A 19,390-nucleotide genomic window follows, 5' to 3' on the forward strand; every position below is an offset into this window, starting at 1 on the left:
ATGAAAAAGGCCACAAAAGGCGAGTTGAACTGTTGACAATGTCTCAGCAAACGTTTATCTCGAAAGCTGTAAGCCACAGAAGCCTTAAACAGCATTTCACAACCATGACATGTTGACACTTTATTTCCACACGTTTCCTGAGCACTAGCTTTGCAGTTATCTTCCTTGTTTTGACTTCCTCTTTGCAGGGTTAAAGCTTAATGGTCAAACCAACTGTCTTGTACAAAGTGTCATCATTGTGAACTCTCGTGACAGACAGAGGGGCAGTGTAAGGACTCATCTGCTGAAACTTCAAAAGATCTCTACACTCAGGTAACAGTTCATTGCTAAACTGCTGTGTTCATAATGATAGCTTTTGGTTCAAAGTTAAATGCATATTTTTGACGTTTTTTGGTCCTTTATGTTTAAATTGGTATAAGTGTTTTGTTTATTAAATCAACAGGGACATCTTTGATTTGGTGAGACCAGGCCCCCCACTTAGTGTATTTGACAAGCTGAGTTTGACACTCTGTATCCGTGAGTGTCAGTTTGTCAAATACCCCAAGTGAGGTGTCACTTGTCTACAAGTTGACTCCGCAGACTAAGCACACAATTCTGCAGGATGATCTACCGTACCAAGGAAAGACCAGAGCTGCAAGCTGGAGGTGCTTTGCAACTTTTGACGATATAGACAAAGTATACTGGTTAAAGTGTTAACCATGAAGACCGACAGATGCTCTGTCCCTTCATTATATGTTTATCTGCAATGAGGGGGCAGAGTTAATATCTCTCATATAGCCTACATGCATCTGTTAAGGGTCCACATATGTATCAGTGAAACAGTAAAGGCTTGTTTGAATTTTGGAGAGTTAAGTGAGGAGATAAACTAACTAAAGAAAATCCTAATCTCATGAACCTAGACATGTTTATCCTCATTTATATTTTAAGGGTTTTAGGATAGTTACTATTTCACAGTCAAACTAAACATACTGTTACGCTCTGAAATAATAAAGAAATAACACAAATAGTACTAATTATATTAAATATATTTTTTTCATTTTTGTCATGTTCAAAATTCTAGAATAACCCAAGTGTCACATGATGCTAAGTGTTACTTCCAGTCGTAAATGTATCTCATATCTTCAGACTCTGACTTGGTAAAGAAAGGGAAATAAACTAGTTGGACCTCTTTTGAAGAATTTGTTTATAACCTAGGTAGGCCTACAGTTTAAATACTCAACAAAAAGGAATCAACCATGAAGCAACAAAGGTTAATGTGGAGCATTGTTTTTTACAGCCTAATCTTTTTCTAAAGGGTTAAACTAACATTCAAGAGCTGCAGACAGAAGCTTATCTTCCAACTGACTTATACAAGACAACACTTATCGTCCTGCCTTACATATCCTGTTCGTGTGGAGTCATCCAGTGTTGCCTTGATGTGCAAGAAGAAATGTGTTTGACATTCAAATTGTAATTATTGGCTGCATTCTCACTTACTGCATGTAACTTCTGTTTGAACATTAAAAACGATATAATGCTTTGCCATTAAAATGTCCATGTCATAAAAGTTGTTAAAAGTTCTAACTTGCTTGATGTCTGTAAAAAGCAAACACCTCTATGACTTTTTTATTTCTTCTACTGTGCATGATTGCAGGAGGAATCTGGTTCCATATGGTGGACTTACTGTGTCAAAGGATGCATGAGTAAAAGTGTGTTACCCTTTCACGGTTAACATATTCAATAAACATTGATTGTGTTTGGTATACTTGGTATTAACAATTTTTATTTTAAATGATACTGTCAGGATTTATATCCACAGCTTTTTGTGTAGATAGTCAGATTAGATAATTTGAGTCAAGGAGTTAAAACATTTCCTTTTTTGCACGTTTAAATGTGGTTATGCACGAAAGCCAAAAAACATGTTCCATGTTTATGTCAATGCTTTCCGGATAATTTTTTCTTGAATTTATTTTCTTGAATGAAAATTAGTCTGAAACAGGATATGAAAAAGGGGTTTGAAGCACACTAAAACACTAAAAGGACACTTTTTTTTATCATATCTGTTTCAAATCAAACACATAAGCATAAAGATCAACATTAGACGCTCCCGGTATAAAATGGCACACCGCCAAAGCACGTTTTAGATGCTATCTGTATTTTCAGAGGGCTACAGGCCTCCGATAACGCTGCTAACTTACAGCTTCTTACTTATGTTACTGCACCCCTGTTTCCAAAAAAAAAACAATTCCACACCTGCAATGTTACCAGACGTCCAGAGGAATTACAGAAAAAGAGTCCATGTGTAAACACATACAGTCAGAGACACATTTTTAATAAAAGGTTTTATCAAATACTCCAAAGTTGGATATGTATCTGCTACTTTCACCTTGCATCTGTGAAACTAAAGTACGACAAGACAATCACACAGGACAGAGGAAGTGTAATAAGGGTTACATGCATTCATTTAGGAGTAAATGTGACTACAAGACGCAAAAATCTCACAGTACCTGCTTACTTTCGTCCTTTTTGATGTTGTTTTGCATTTGTTTCTGTTATTGCAGCACACACACTTCTTACCCCATAAGTGGTGGTAGAGTTTCACGAGTTTGATTGAACACTCAGCACATACTGGGTATTTTCCATGCACACAAACCCAGATTGTTCTGACGTTTGTTTGTTTTTTTACTGCAGATGAAAACTCAGTTCTGAAACAGGGATCAGATGATTACTGCAGATTTTCTTTGTTTATATAGATACTACTACTACTACTAATACTATTAACAATAATAGTAATAACTTTATTTATCTAGCGTCTTTAGGTTTACAAAGTGCTTTGACATACAAGCGAAAGCAACATTAGAACAAAGCGTGAGAACCCAAACACAAAAGATCCAAAACAACACCAAGGTAACCAAGACAACACAAAAAAAAAAAAAAACAGCAAAAGAACCCATACAACAAAATACCAATGTACTGTAAGTAAAACAAACATCACAAGAACATCATAAAAAGCCATCATGAATATACTCTCTCTATTTTATTGCCCATTTATAATGGACTTAACGGCAGTGGGTACATTATTTACTCATTAAGTATCATGGAGATATCTGAAGGTAACAATTGTGAATTTTCTGTGAATGAATAGTGCACCTTTCCTCCTTTCTTGTTGTTGACACAGTCTGATGACAAGTCAAACATCTAATTGTCCATAAAGATTAATGAGATGATGGAAAACACTATAAAATGTTTCAACAAAAATCTCAATGACACACACAACTCACACGCAACAATTTTCAGGGGCAATTTGTAAAACTCCATCCATAAAGATCAGGGCCGGCCTGTGGCATAGGCAGTATAGGCAAATGCTAGGGGCGCCTGCCGTCCATAGGGGGCATCCTGGTACCCGAAATGAGTGAGGAAGAACAGTTGACAAAAATAAGAAGAAAAAGAAGGAAACGTGTGTTTAACTATTACTTAATGTTATTTCATCTGCATCACCTATTTAAAAAAGTCATATTTTCTTGCTCCCTGCTCATTACCTGCTCTTTGTAGGGAAGGAGGGCAAACTTGTTATCAGAAGTGATTGACACTGATCACAAAGAAAAGCTGTAAACCATAAAGCTGTTTGCCAGTTTTCTTTAAGCGTATGAATATTGTGATTGGTGGTGGAATTGGTTGCAATACAAGGGGTACCAGCTAAAATATTGCCTAGGGCACCAAGTGGGTTAAGGCCAGCTCTGATAAAGATGATTTATTCTGAATGTCCATTAGTTGTATGCTTAACAAGTTATAGTCATTCTGGCAAATTAGCCAAAATAATTTATATCTTGAGCATTATTTTTTTCTCAGTTACACGGAAAACATCACTGTCTTTGGAACAAGTAGGATTCTGGTAGAACATGTTCATACCATGTGCACATTATTTGCACTAAGCCTTTAAAGATTGAGCTGCCATTGAGGTCAAAGCGATGTGGCAGCTTTCTTGCACAATCTTTTCTGAGTCCTGATATTTAAAACATTTTCTGGCTATAACTACCTAGCCCTAGTCAACCATGGCAAAAGAATATATCCATTAAAACACCCCTAAAAACAGTCAACACACACCCATCATTTCAAAGTAAAAACTCCTAAAAGAGTCTTTTAATTGTAATTCAGATTGAGATTGGAATAGTTTTCTCCATGTGGTTGTACTGTTGTATTGTATTTATTAAGGAAAGCAATTTGGTTATTATTTAGAGTTATTTATTAATTGACCCATGTTATCTGACCTGTAATTCAATCACGTTGGTACTTTGGAACTTGTCAGAGAGCATTGTTGGGTGTTCATCGTTCAGCAGAATCATTGTTGAAACTGCATCAATACATCATCAATCAATATTATCTTACATGTCAGCCAAAATGTTTATGAACAAACAGAGAACCTAGGTGGAATGTAAAATTATACTTGGTACATTAACCAATAAAGATCTGCCGCTTTCTTTTAAATCAGTCTAAGCTGTGTTCGAACTGGCTCAAAGTAAGTGACAAAGGAAGGGTATCACACATGAAAAAAGGTTTGAAGGAAGTTAATTTATTATCAAACTAAAGTTAAAACAATCATAATTATGTAAATCAGTCATGAATGCAATGTATGGATGAGTGTAGTGTTGTAAAGTGCAAACAAAAGCTAACCAGTTGGTGGAGGAGTGAGACAAGTTAGAGTGGAAGCCACTTATAAGCAGAGTCCTGATGGACTCAGGTGTACCCAGTTGAACTAATGGCCTTCCTGACTCCGCCTACTGACTGCCTAGCCAGGAAACCAAACAAATGCAGACAGAGGGCAGGTCCCCCCCCCCCCCCCCAATAAAAATAGGAATAATTCCTTTATTAATCGTCGTAACATTTTACAAATGGTTTCTTTAAACAAACATTCTAAACAGTCAAACAAGTGACACTATTATCACTTATCCTTGTAGTCAACAGAAAGACAAATTGAAAATGTAATACCTTTGTTTAATCATCCTCTCAACAACAACCTGTCAACCGGTCTCACCTCAGCAACCTTCGATCCTAAGGAGCAAATTAAGAGGGAGATTGAAAGCACAGGATATAAAGTTGAGGAAAAAGCACAAAATGGCGTGTTAGATCAAGCACACAAAGTTAAAATATTCCATTTGTGGTTTTGTTTTCTTCTTCTTTGAAACATGGAACAGTGAGGATTTGGTCAGTATACAGACTTATATTCAAACTCAACCAAAGTTAATTTTTTAGATGATTCAATTAATTATGTTCACACAGTATGTCTTTCAAATGTCCAATCAAACGGTCTGCAGCTAGACAAGCATTCACAACGCCTTGCTTTCACGAAACTGGAATTAAAGACACTTAACCAAAACAAGGTCACTCTATCCAAAAGCACCAAAAGGCTATCTAGCCACCAAAGTGTCCACAGACACATGTGCCAACCCAAAGAGGACCATGTTACACAAACAAAGCTCATCCCATCAAACTAATTCAATCCAAAAATGCCAGACCTTACGTTGCAATACTTAACATCCAGAGTAACCACTCACTGAGCTCCCAGCTTAGAAACTGTTTCCTGATCATGCAACAAAAAAGAAATCTATCCAAAACCATTTATTGCCAAATTTCTTCCATCAGAAAATGTGTTTTTTTTTTTTTTTTAAACAAAAATGCCAACGGTCTCAAAACTGTAATTGCATGAGACATCACTCAAACCAAATGATGAAAATATCAAAACGGGGACAAATGCTACTCCACCACCAAACAAATTCTTTCCATGTTGAGAAACATGGCCCAAAATTCAGGAACCAATTAAATGTGACGTAAGTTGCCAAAATCTCCCACAAGTGAGCAGCGCAAGCAAGCTCCTGAGTGCAGTAATCAAAAAGCAATTCTCCCTGGTACCTGCCTACTTTAACTGAATCTGACTTTCTTCTGAGGCATGCCGGGCTTGAGGCGACTTTAAAGACTTAACATCAGACCTGTGAACAGGCCTGACACGCCTACCCCCAACAGAGAACAAGTCTCCGCCCAGGATTACCTCGAAAATAATGAAGGAAAAATAACAAATGAGTGAACCGTTGGAAGGATGAATAAGTCAGCCCAGCTGGCCCACTCCCTCACTCACCAGGGAGATCACTTGAAAACAACATCACAGCACCCAAGACACATAACCCAACATCTACTCACTAGAATGGGAAAAAAATCACAGCAGAACACTGCCACTGCGCTCATAAAGCACACCTTTAACAAACAAATTCAACCTACACAATCTAGAGGTAGCTGCACAAAAACCATCCAAATCTGATAGATCACATAAGCCAACATTCGTCATAAACACACAGGGTAAATCCTGGATCTAGATCTAACAGCTGGACGAGCCCCCATTTAGTCACAAACTGGCTCAAAGTAAGTGACAAAGGACGGGTATCACACATGAAACAAGGTTTAAAGGAAGTTAATTTATTATCAAACTAAAGTTAAAACAATCATAATTATGTAAATCAGTCATGAATGCAATGTATGGATGGGTGTAGTGTAGTGTTGTGTTGTGTTGTAAAGTGCAAACAAAAGCAAACCAGTTGGTCACTTAGTCACTTATAAGCACAGTCCTGAGTCTTATATCAGACAGCCGGTAAAGAGGTGACACTGTTATTTAGGAGCTATATTTTAAAGCAATAGAGAAGTTTTAAATGTATTGTACAAATAGTTTTCATTTACAGGCGTGGCTGCTTTCTGTAAACAACTGTCAGCATAATATTTTTGAGTGCAACTACACACCAATCTAAGCCTCAGTAATATACTTAAAGTTTAAGCTATGTACATTTGTTTTTAAAGGTTTAGCATTAAATGTTTCATGGATTACACTGAACAAAGTGGGAATATCTTGGTGCCAACAAGCTCTGTCATCATCATGCAATCACTATTTGGCATTGCCAAAGCATTTCAGATTGGGGTCATTTATACTGTGCCACATAAGATATGTTTGAGCTGAAAGGAATTTATGAACAAGTAGAAGTTCTTTATAAAAGCAAGGGTCATATTTATCTGCACGTCTGGAGAGACTGTGAAGTCCGAATGGCTTCACACCCAAATGCATATCTGGACTAAGTCCTGCTTTGGCCAGGCACAATCCCATGTAGGCATCATCAATGGGAAGAAGGGCAATCGACTTGGACATTTTGTATATGACCAAAGCCGTGTAACCTGATAAGAAGAAGCCCCCACCACTACAGTAAGGGAGGTATGAGTCTAACTCATACAACTGGACTGGAACAAAATACTTGCTCCTTGAATCTCTAATGGGTGGCATACCTCTTATCAGACAGCCGGTAAAGAGGTGTTTGCTTCCATCATTGTCCTCTAGGCTTTGGAGATACTTGACCACATTGTTTGTGTTCACAAAGACATCATCATCACCATTTAACAGGAAACGTGCCTTAGGACAGTTTCTTTCCATCCATTCCAGAAAGAGTATCTGCTTCAAGGTGAGGTTGTAAAAAGTGTCCTTAAAGTCCCATTGAAGAATGTCATTGTGCTGACTTTGCTCCAACTTGAGAACTTTGTTTACTCTTTTCTTCTCAATGTCCAACCCCATTGATCCTATGATAAAGATACGTCTGATCCACACACTGTTTTGCAAACTCTCGTTTGCCCAGGTCTTGCGCAGGGTCTCTCTGCGGTCATGATTCTCCGGGGAGCTTTTGATGACTAAAAGAAGGAAGACTTCTGAGGATCCATCAGCTCCTCCACATTTGTCAGGAAGGTCCAGTAGCATTGGGAAATGTCGACAGTGTTGATAATAAAAATAGTCCTGCATGCGATCAGGAAGTAAGTGGAAATTTGTGATGTTGTCAACAGACATATTTTTTTCACAACTTGGCCAGGAAAATACATAGGAGGTATTTTGGATGAACGGTAATATTCGACTGCCATCCATTCCGGCATCTACATGGAGGATTTTGTAGTCAAGAAAATCTTTGTAGAGATAAAAAACCATGAGGAGACCTCCCAGAAGCAAAACAGTCCTCACTCTGTTGAATTGTCTTGGTAAAAATCTGTAGTGACAGAATGAAACAGCGCTTTATTGAACATAGATGGTTATAATATTTACAGACTATAGAAATGCAAGTGGAGGTGGAGTAACATTTTATGTTGAGAGCCAAACAATAGTAAGAGTTCTGAATGATAAGTATTATAGTAATCTGGCTTCAGGTTAATCTGCCTTGTCTCAGGCCAGTCGTAATTGGGTGCTGTTATAAACCACCAAATGCAAGAATATTGAATCTGGATCAAATTTGTGAAATGTTAGATAAAGTATGTGATACTGATAATGAGATCTACTTTCTAGGTGATTTGAATATTGATTAGAATTTAAAGTCTTGTTCATCAAGAAAAAAGCTCTCTGAGTGTTTTTAAAAGGAAAATAACATAATACAGCCTTGTGCAATGTTTTATTATTATGTTTTATTTTACTTCTATGTCTGATATTTATTTGGTCTTATCCAACTTTTTACTGATCTTAATTTATTGTATTGATTATTCATATTTCAGTTTTTTATTGTATCGATTTGTTTCTGAGTGGATTTTTATTTAATTCTTTACTTAATCATTTTATTACATTCTCACTTGTTCAAATGTTTTATAATTGTATATATTGGCATCCATTTCTGTTGTTATTTCCTGCCTGTCCTTTTGCGAAGCACTTTTGGATTGCATGACTTTATGTATGAAAGTTGCTGGAGAAAAAAAGGGTTGTGTCGAGTTTTGCTGAGACTGGCACAGACCCAGCATCATCCAGAAATTTTACCCTCAGGAGAAATCTGCATGATTGTTACCACTATTAAAAAAATCTTTTGGTTGGCATTTATTGCCTAAATTAATTTGGTGGTGGACATGTTTATGCTAATTTAAAATGTTTCTTTTTAATCAACTCACTTGCAACACAAGTGAACTTAAAATCATGTGTTTTTGTGGTGATTATTGTCTGACAGAAAGGATTTCATTTCTAAGAATATGGTCAAAGTACGCCCTTTGCTGGTGATTCGCTAGAATGGTTTAGAGTGGCGTTTAATAACGTGTTGTCAACTTCTTGAGAGTCAGTCAGTCAACGCAGCCAGCACCTTGCTAGGAAAGCATGCATTCGCTCTGGAAATGGTCATAAGGAAGTCCTCCATGCTGCTGCCACTGCTCAAGACAAAGCAAGGCTTATGGGGTTAATATTCTCGCAAACTATTTGCAAATGGGTAAATAGATCCACAAATGCATCTTGCATATGCAATGTCGAGAACTCCAAATACGTAGTGCAATTTGTGAATGTGCATATATTTATTAATAGCTGAGAAGTCCAGGGGCCAGTTGTTTTTTCGGGGCGCTAAAACTATGCAAATGAGAGAACAAGACAGCATGGAATCCACAAAGTACCAAACTGTGCCCTTCCTATTTACAGCTCATAAGCCTTGTTGCGAATACCATTTCATCCACAACGACCAGTGCTATTGACACAGGCAGTTATAGTGGGGCTATTTATTGCAACTGAGACCTGTGTATTATTCGGTGCAATTTCTCCTCCTCCTCTGTCTTTTCTTTCTCTCTGCTTACTCAAAGAAACGTAAAACTACAATGCATTACATTCAGCTGAGGGGAAACTAATTATTATCATAATCAGTGCTTAAATCATTCCAGGGCTGCCATCGACTCGACATCCACATTTGTGGAAAGGTTTGGAGCTGTTACGCATGAGTTTCTCTTGCTTGCTCCATTCAGAGAAGACGCTTTGTTCTAAACCGTAAATGTTAGTTTTCATTTTTTTAAGTCCCTCCTCTCCTTGCTCATCATCTTTTTGTCCAAACAGAGCAAAGGTGCAGACGGCATTTTCTCCACATTAAGACGAAAAATAAGAGCAAACTGTGTAGAGCAGGACAACTTTGTGGGCATGTTAGCGTCTGCATATTCTTTATAGGATAGGGTACTAAGGGCAGATTGCAGGTACTGTTTTTAGGGCTATTATCGGGCAATAACCATTCTTCTGGCACCAAGTTTTTTTTTCCCAAGAGCTGAAAATACAAATAAGTCATCTGTTTCAACTGAGATGGGACTCTCAATTGGTTGTCTGTTCCACAAATGTATTTGTAAGAGTTTGTTTGCCCACAGCTCAGGCTTATGGGCTAACCGTGGCTTACTTTTGTCCGCCCAGCCCATTTAGTTGTTCAGTCTTGAACTCAGAAGTCATTTAATTAAATTGATTGAAATCACTCATCTTTGGACTTTCTCTTTTTACATTGCAGATTGTGTCTGTATAAGTTGTAAAAAGCAGTCTTTTGGTTCTTAGGTGTTTATGAGTGTTTAAAAGCGAGAAGAATTTACAGTACTAAAAGCTACATCAAAAGAAAGAAGTGAAGGGAAATTAAAAAGCTTTAAAGGGATTTTATATGCCAAACATGTATTTCTTCTTTCTTATTAAATGTTAAATGTACAGGCCAAAGTGTTTTGTGGTAAAGGCATGGATTATTCAGATTGTGGGAGATGAAACTGGTAATTCAAAGCTGCCTTAGAAGACTTTCATACAGAATTCATACAGACGTCGATAAGGATAAGACCTAATTGTATTTACCTCTTAATCAGCTTTCCTTAAAGTGAAAACAAAAAAACATTCTTACTCTTTTCATCAATGAAAAAATCAGCAGATGCCAGTCATTTCAGTTTTTTCCCTACATAGTCAGAAACATGTAGCACACAAATAAATCATCCTTCAATCAATAATAATTACCTGAACATATTGGCAGATCAATGCCAGAGCTGGATTTGTCCCTCTGATAGTCAGCAGTCAATCTGTGCACGCTTCAGTAGGCACTGGGTGCTTTGATATCAGTAATTCAGGTAGTTTCATGAAGAAGCCAGAACGATGAGTATTTAAGATAAAGTTTAACACATGCTGTTGAGATAGGAGGTGGAAGTTGCTGGCAGGTAAAGATGAGAAAGCTGACTGAGAAGACAGGGCACGAAGGTAATCCAAATCTCAAACAGAGATTTACAACCATGAGGTCATCACAACGACGGCTTTAGTATTTGGTCTATGCCAATATTGGCTCTTCTTAAATGTAAACAGATCCACTTACAGTTTAACTACACCCTTGATCGTTTTCTAGGACAGTATTTAGTTTGGAAATGGAAACTTATGTCTTTCCTCTTTTGTTAAATAATTGTTTTGTTTTAAACTTTTGATATTTGATTACATTCCAGGAAACCCCCTTTATTCTCTAGATATCTGTCTGTTAATATTAAAGATACAATTAGGCAAAGGATTTCAGCAGAACTTTTATTCAATAACATGTTCAAATACAACAAAAACCTCTAATGCCAACACATCACTGCTTGATCCACCTTTAATAAGAAGATTAGAGAATCAAAGAGGTTATCTCTATGGCATAACACGGACGCCTTCAAATTAAAAAGAATCTTTGGATAACTTATTCTTAAGATACAACTTTTCTAGCCTACAGTCTTTGGCAGTTGGGTAGATTTGGCACCTCTTCCTCTTCCCTTGGCCCTCCTGTCTGAGGACCTCCTGTGGCCAGGATGGTGGCTGCGTTTAGTTTTATTTAGCCCACAACTTCCTGTTCTAGGATATGCTTTTGGTGGTGGGGCTACGCTCTATGTGTCTCTTCATATGTGGCATGACAAGCTCTTTGTCCAGCTCCTTGATGAATAGCCGCCGTGCATTGGTGACAAGGTGTGGACCATCTGATCCATTGTGTCCACTCCTCCTTTTGTTTTGTTGGAGTACTGGATCACTTCTGGTTCCTTCTTCACACTGTTGTTATCCTCTGTTTTGTCATCATGCATTGTGCTCAGGAGGACAACAGCCATTGAATCCAAATTCTGAGCTTTGTATCTCCCTTGATTAGGATGGCTTCATGGTAGGAGGTATGTCTATCTTGTTCTGGGGAAGAGTCCCCCACTATTGTCAGGTTCTTTTGCTTCTCAGCCAGAGGGACACTGGTGAAGAAGTTGTCAATTGTGATATTGCAACCTGATTAAAAATAAGACAGAAAGGCAAGATAAATTTACTCAAGAATTCTTACTGTAAAATAAATTGAATGCATTATCTATTGTGTTGTATAGTATTGCATGCTTATGGAGGCCCTGAAGTCCCAAAAAGTTTAATATATATATATATATATATATATATATATATATACTTGTGCGCACTAGATATTTATAATCAAACAATCAAATGTGGTAATTAAAAACAAGATATTTAATGAATACCTGGAATATAAATTATAAAAAAAAGATTATAGCAAAGAAACACTAAGCCATGCATGAAATCACATAGGGAATGAATACGGTTCATTTTCTACCCGTGTTGTGCATTAGAAGGGTACTGATACAAAAAAAAAATGGAAAATTTAAAAATAAGGATTTGTGATGATCAAAAACAAGTTAATTGAGGAATACTGAATGATGACATTAATTTATAGCAAAGATACAGAAAAAGAAAACCATGAATCAAATGTTTAAAGTTCAAGGTTCATTTAATTTAGTTTAAGAAAAAACTAATGAAAAAAGATACATATTTAAAACTTAAAATAAAATAAAAAAAATAATAATTTAATTAAACAGTAGAAACAGAGCTTATGATTGAAATATGACATCCTTCTTGTGGTTGTTTTGTAGTATCTGGTTTATAAAGGTTCCTTTTATTCAAACAGGCTGTGTGTCGGCTGTAGCAAGCATCTTCTATAATCCCTTTTTTCATGAGTTTTGCCCTAGAGGTATATTATGCAACATTTTAAACACTCATTTAACAAAACTCAACTATATCCTAACATAAATCATATTATTAGTTAGTTGAGTTGAGTAAAAAAAAAATTAAAGAAAAAAGGCCCATGGGTGTGTTGTGCTCAGCTCAGTGTTCCCACTGATGGGATGGGGCTTCCTTCAACTTGTTTATGTTTCAAATATGTTTCATAAATGATTTTTAATGTGAACCTCTCCCTGTCCACACGCTAACCCTACCTCAATGCCGGGTACCTAGAAACACTGAGGCACGAAGACCAAGTTTTTTTTTTTTTGGCTACATATCAGAATGGAGACAGGGAGGAGCAAGAGAGGGGGTGCACCGCAAAACATATTGGCAAATAGGATTACTTGGTTATTACAGTTATCATTCTGCGCATGCAGGTTACAATAATGACAATAAAGTTATTTATTGCCCTGGGTACTTCCTCTCAAGGGGAAGTTATGCATTGGTAGATTACCATTCCAAACAAGCTCTTTCTTATTCAAACAGTTTAATGTACAGGACAACATTTTGACCCCTTTTTTTGGGGTAAACTAAATAATGGGTTATTCAGATGTGCAAAAAAAAAAAAACATTCTTACTATTGTCATCAATTTTGTTATGCTCAAGTAAGCAGAGGCCAATCAGTTCAGTTGACAGAGTCAGACAGTAGCATGTAGCATACAAAGAAATCAGCCTTCAATAAATGACAATTAAAAAAAACACAAACGAGGAGCACTCTTGACAGTTAAACACAGTAAAAGGTGCACGGCCGTAACAAGACTAGAAAGAGACAAAAAGTCAGCACACAAATGTCCTTCATCAGAGCTGATGTAGGCCTGATGAAGACGCCGAAACGCGTCTGTTGCTGCTGCTGTTGTTGCTGCCGGATAAAAGAAACCTAAAGACATGAATGTATAACAGCCATAATGATTAAAACATATTTCACTGTAATTGAAAATGACAACAACATTCTGGAACTTTTGGGGATCATCATATAACCATGCATAACCTTTACAACTATTAAATGGGGTGGCAGTAGCTCACTTGGGTTGGGAACCAGAGGGTCGCCGGCTCAAGTAAATTGTAAATGTAAATTAAGTCTGGAAATTGGTCTGGTATTTGGAGAGGCGCCAGTTCACTTCCTGGCACCTGAATTGTTTTTTTTTTTGCTTCTAAAACCACGGCCTCATTACCCCGTCGTTATGATGGAGTCCAATTAATAAATTTTTATCTTATAATACTCCTGATTATTTTAAAACAATAGTAAGAATGATATGGTAGATTAATTAAACTCTTGTTTTGTAAATGTTGGCACAAATATACCAATCAAATATTATAAAAATCATCTTATTAAATCATACATAAGTTGTAAAATGAGACAGAATTAATTAAGAATAACTATAAAATGTTTTTTTTATATATATATATATATATATATATATATATATGTTATACCTTTGTACAAAGAGAGCACAGTTTACCAAAGTAAAATTCCTTGTGTGTTACTTGAAATTAAAGGATCCTGTTGCCCCTAAAGGAGCAGTTTAATCAAACAGCAGGGAAAAGATATGATTCAGATTGAAAACCGACCTCCTTATGGTTGTACTGTTGTATCCAGTTTATAAAAGAAGGCAACCACCAAATTTCATTTTGTTTGTTTTTTTTGTGTGACAGTGAGTGGGTATTTAGAGGTGCACTATGTAGTTTTGGAAGAGAAATGTGAAAGTTTGAGATTCTGAGGTATATGTTCATAACTCTATACAAACTCTCAGAGGAAAATGTGGTCCCTGGAACACTGTTTCAAGATAAAATGATACGTGAGAAGTTGTAGTGGTGGGCCCGCAACAGTGAAACCGAAACTCTCCTGGTACTCTTTTAGCTCCAAACTGTTCCAGTGACCAATTTTTACTTTGAGTAAACTTTGTGTATTCAGTTCAAGAAAATTTTGCGTTTCATTGTTTCACTTCTCCAACTTTCAAATTTCACTACAAAAACTACACAGTGCACCTTTAAACATGAAGTGAGTCATGACTGACATTATCCAACCTGTAATTAAAGGATCCTGTTGGCATTTTGGAACCTGTCAGAGAGCATTGTTGGGACTTCATCAATCAGCAGAATCATTGTTGAAACAGAGCTGTCTTGCAAGTTTAGTGGGAACATGTCAGACCACATTGTTGTGAGTGGTTAGCAATAACTTGAATTACAGTAAACTGAGCTTAATATTCTAATTAACATTTTATTTATCCACCATTTGTTACGGATGGTTGGAAAAACAAAGGAGGTGGACCCAAGTGCAGAAACCAAAAATATTTAATTAAACAAAAAGGCCAAAGGCAACAAAACTTAATTTCAAAAGTTCAACAAAAAACACAGGTATCAAAAACAGGGAGCCACAGAGGAGCATGAGCAAAACTGACATTCATACAACATACAACATACAATGAACTGACACAGAAGGGCAGAAACACAGAGACTAAATAGACACAGGGGTAATCAAACACAGGTGAGACTAATGACACAGGTGAAGACAATGAGGGCAATCACACTGGAGGGAAACACACAGAGGAAGGAATGGACACAACACTGAGGACAACTACAAAATAAAATACATGAAACACTGAAGACACACAGAACTCAAGAATGAAACAAAACACACTAGAACATAAAGAAACACTAGGATATGAAGTTACAAAAATAACACATGAAACACTAACCTAGAAAACACACAAGGGAAACAACACCATCAGACAAGAATGAGAACTAAAAACAACAAGAAAACAAGAAAACTCTGAAAATAAGAAACCAAATCATGACACCATTTTTCCCTACATATGTCTCCCATTTGTGTGTTTTTGTCATTTTTACTCTGTGTTATTTTTTGAAGTTTTATTGTGTTTCTATACAGTATATAGTCATGCTTGATCAGAAAAAAAGGTGTGTTTTTAATTTGACTATGCGCTTAACCTCAGAAATGAACCGCCATTTTATTAAACAATTAAAAATCACAATTTTACTGTGAATGGTTAACAACATACCATTACAGTTATATTCTGTAATTTAGTCAAATGTGTCAAATATGTTAAATAATTTGGCACCAGTGAGTATTTCAATGGTATTTCATCGTATTAAATAACAACACAGCAATTTAACATGCTGCATCAATGTAGGTGGCAGAATTCTGCAAAGACATGTCAACATAATGTAGTCTCGTGCAACAATACTCCAATCTAAGACCCAGTAATGAACTAAGCAGTGACACTCTGTCATAACTTGTTAGTCACTATTAGCAAAGCATTTCAGTTTGGGGTCATTTATTCTGTGCCACATAAGGAACAATTCTGCTATATTGAACCTGTGAACCAGTAGAATTTCCCTAAAAAAGCAAGGGTCATACTTATCTATATTTTTGGAGGGTATATACAGTCCTGCAGTCTTTACACCGATATGTGAAACAGGACTTAGTCCTGCTTTGGCCAGGCACATTCCCATGTAAACATCATCAATGGGAAGTAGGGCAGTAGACTTGGACATGTTGTATATGACCAAAGCTGTGTAACCAGATAAAAAGAAGCCCCCACCACCACAGTATGGGGGATATGAGTCTGATTCCTGCAACTGAACTGGAACAAAATACTTGCTCCATGGTATTCTAATTGGCCCAACATACTGGATCAAATGTCCAGTAAAGAGGTGCTTGCTTCCATCATTGTCCTCAAGGCTTTGGAGATACTTGACCACATTGTTTGTGTTTACAAAGACGTCATCATCACCATTGAATAAGAAATGTACATTTGGACAATTTCTTTCCATCCATTCCAGAAAGAGTATCTGCTTCAAGGTGAGGTTGTAAAATGTATCACTGAAGTCCCATTGAAGAATGTCATTGTGCTCACTTTGCTCCAACTTGAGAACTTTGTTCAGTCTTTCCTTCTCAAAATCAGAACCTGTTGTTCCTGAGATGAAGATACGTCTGGTCCACACACCGTTCTTAAATCTCTCATTTGCCCAGGTCTTGCGCAGTATCTCTCTGCGGTCGTGGTTATATGGAGGGCTTTTGATTACCAGCAGAAGAAAGACTTCTGAGGATTGATCAGCTCCTCCACATTTGTCAGGAAGGTCCAGTAGTATGGGAAAATGTCTACAATGTTGATAATATAAAAAGTCTTTTATATGACCAGGAAGTGAGCTGAAGCTTGTGATGTTGTTAGCAGTCATGTTTTGTTTACAATTTGGCCAGGAGAATACATTGGAGGTATTCAGGGTGTCTGGTGATATTTGTCTGACATCCATTCTGAGGTTTGTGTGGTCCAAAGACTCTTTGTAGAGATAGAAAACCAAGAAAAGACCTCCAAGCAGCAAGGCAGTCCTCGCACTGAGGCTTTGTCTCCGTAAAAACCTGTAGCGACAAAACAGTAAAGTTTCTAGCCAGCTTATCTCATTATAAAGGTGAGAGGTAAATGAATGAGCAGTTTGTCAACGCCAAACAAGCCTATTAATGTTTTCTGAATTATCTAAATCTATTGGGATTTTTAAACAACTATATCAATGCAATTGTTATGCATGCTTGGGAAGGACAGGCAGAAATCATGTCAAGTGTTTAATGTGCAGTCATGGCTTCAAAGATATATTATAATTTATAATTCTAGAAAATTATTTAATGTATTAATTCTTTATTTTTAATTTATTACAAATAATTGGAAAACAAATATAAATGAGTTTATTTACTGTGAATAATAAGAAAATGAACAAGGATACTTGAACTATTTTGTTTCATTCCTGCCTTCAAGAACAACCTCATTTGGTCACCATAGGTCATTTCTCTTCCACTAATAACATCTGTGGTGTACAACAAGGTTCAGTTTTAGGTCCAATTTAATTCTATAACCACATGCTACCACTTGGTCATATTAACGAGTGCCCCAACATATTGCTTTGCAAATAATACAGTAAACCATTCTTTGAGACCTGTTGACCCTTAGGCCTATAACTTCTGTCAGTTGAATTTTACATACATTTCTGCAACTCAATAAATCAAATTCAGTGTTTATATTGTTCAGTCCACATACGTAAATCAGTCTTAATGAGAGTTGCAGAATGTTAAGTCAGCAGCCAGATAATTAGATCTACTGTTTGATCGTCAACTTCATTTTGAAATACCCATTTGTACAGTCACGCTTTTTCCTATAAATTCCTCCTATCCTGCAATATGCAAATAAGCACTTAACTAGTCCAGAGTGCAACAGCTAGGCTTCTTGTCTGGGTCTGGCTACAAGCTACATATCAACATTTTTGACTTAAAAGTCAGCTCACAGGCTCATCGGTGGGGCCCTATGGCTAAGTACGACATTAACACTTGCTCAACCTGTTTGTTAGCATTCTGTGGTATTCAGTGGAGGATTTATTTTGTTAGTGTGTGTCTCTGTGTTTTAAAGTGTTTTAATTAAGAACTACCAGTAAACATTACTTGTAATCAGCACCCAAAAAAGCTGGTGATTAGTCTGAATTCTACAATATTGCTATATTTTTCAGACAAAATTATGACTAATCACTCAGACGTAAAGGCTTGGCAATGTTTTAATATATTGCTCTTGGCTAATGTTGTTTCCCTTTATCAATCACAAAATAATTAATTCAATTGTAATGTACCTACAGAAAATGTCAATAAGCTCAACCTCTTTAAAAGCACATTAAAATTGTTGTAAAAAGAGTTATCATTTGATCACATGTAACGTTATGATTAAAATAACTTTAAATAAACCTTCATTCAATCATGATATTTTTGTGTTTCTATAAATAGAAAAATGAAACACAACAACAAGACAATCTTCATTCAATGATAATTACCTTAACATTTTGGCAGATCAATGTGGGCGTTTGATAGTCTCTCTCTGCGTCAACAGTCAGATATCTGTGCAGGCTGCTACTGGTTTGAGTGTTTGACAGGGTTTGGCAGGTTTCTCAGAGTCGCCTCTTGCCCTGAGTGCTGCCTTATCCAAGAGAGTCTGGCTGCAGACCGCCACTGTCAGCTCCAAGAGAGTCTGCTTTTAGACAGAATACAGGAAGAATGCACTCTCCCACCAATAGTTTAATGTATGAACTATAACATTGATATTGATATATATAACTGCAATTTTGCACAGATTATTGAGATTATAAGAGTTGATGGTTGCTGATAAAAACTGTCCAGAGGACAGTTTAAGAAGGTAAACAGAGACTCACTGATAGACTTTAATTCTTATGTGTGTTGATAAAGGTAAGGGCTTTTTACAGGTATCCCTCAATTGGCTTTTAAAGTGATAAAAAATATTCTCACTGTTTCAATTAAATCGTTGATCATTGAGTTCGTAATAATAATAATAATAATAATAATAATACATTGTTTTTTTATATACGCTTTGACAAAATATAAAACCATAAAACAAAACAAAAAACGACGAGGACAGTACAATGAAGAAGAAATGTAGGGGGGTAGGTGGGGGAGTTAGTGGTTGTAGGCAGTGATGAAGAGGTGAGTTTTGAGGGATTTCTTGAAGGAGGTGAATGTGGGGGATGTGATGTTTTTGGGGAGTTCTTGTTGGCTCTAAACAGAATAACTTGGCTGTAATAACTTGCTTACAT

The 19,390-nt window shown here is 36.6% G+C and overlaps 2 protein-coding genes and 1 long non-coding RNA gene across 3 annotated transcripts; 1 reads left to right on the top strand and 2 right to left on the bottom strand.

Moving 5' to 3' along the window:
• The first annotated feature begins 222 nt into the window (after positions 1-222).
• Positions 223-1,742, top strand: LOC109981463 (uncharacterized). The gene is made up of 2 exons (XR_002277880.3): positions 223-312; positions 443-1,742. It is a non-coding gene; the product is annotated as an uncharacterized lncRNA (long non-coding RNA).
• A 488-nt stretch (positions 1,743-2,230) lies between these two features.
• On the bottom strand, positions 2,231-10,946 carry LOC109981423 (acetylgalactosaminyl-O-glycosyl-glycoprotein beta-1,3-N-acetylglucosaminyltransferase-like). The gene is made up of 2 exons (XM_065963239.1): positions 10,751-10,946; positions 2,231-8,039 (listed from the first exon to the last, which is right to left on the bottom strand). Exons 1-2 carry the CDS (start codon positions 10,756-10,758, stop codon positions 6,905-6,907), a joined length of 1,143 nt encoding a protein of 380 aa, XP_065819311.1. The 5' UTR covers positions 10,759-10,946; the 3' UTR covers positions 2,231-6,904.
• Positions 10,947-12,352: 1,406 nt separating this feature from the next.
• On the bottom strand, positions 12,353-18,771 carry LOC109981422 (N-acetyllactosaminide beta-1,3-N-acetylglucosaminyltransferase 3-like). Its single transcript, XM_065963350.1, has 2 exons — positions 18,617-18,771; positions 12,353-17,168 (listed from the first exon to the last, which is right to left on the bottom strand). The coding sequence occupies exons 1-2, from the start codon at positions 18,622-18,624 to the stop codon at positions 16,046-16,048; spliced, it is 1,131 nt and encodes a 376-aa protein (XP_065819422.1). The 5' UTR covers positions 18,625-18,771; the 3' UTR covers positions 12,353-16,045.
• Positions 18,772-19,390: the final 619 nt, after the last annotated feature.

Source organism: Labrus bergylta, chromosome 14 (assembly GCF_963930695.1).
Source record: "Labrus bergylta chromosome 14, fLabBer1.1, whole genome shotgun sequence".
NCBI classification, from domain to species: domain Eukaryota; kingdom Metazoa; phylum Chordata; class Actinopteri; order Labriformes; family Labridae; genus Labrus; species Labrus bergylta.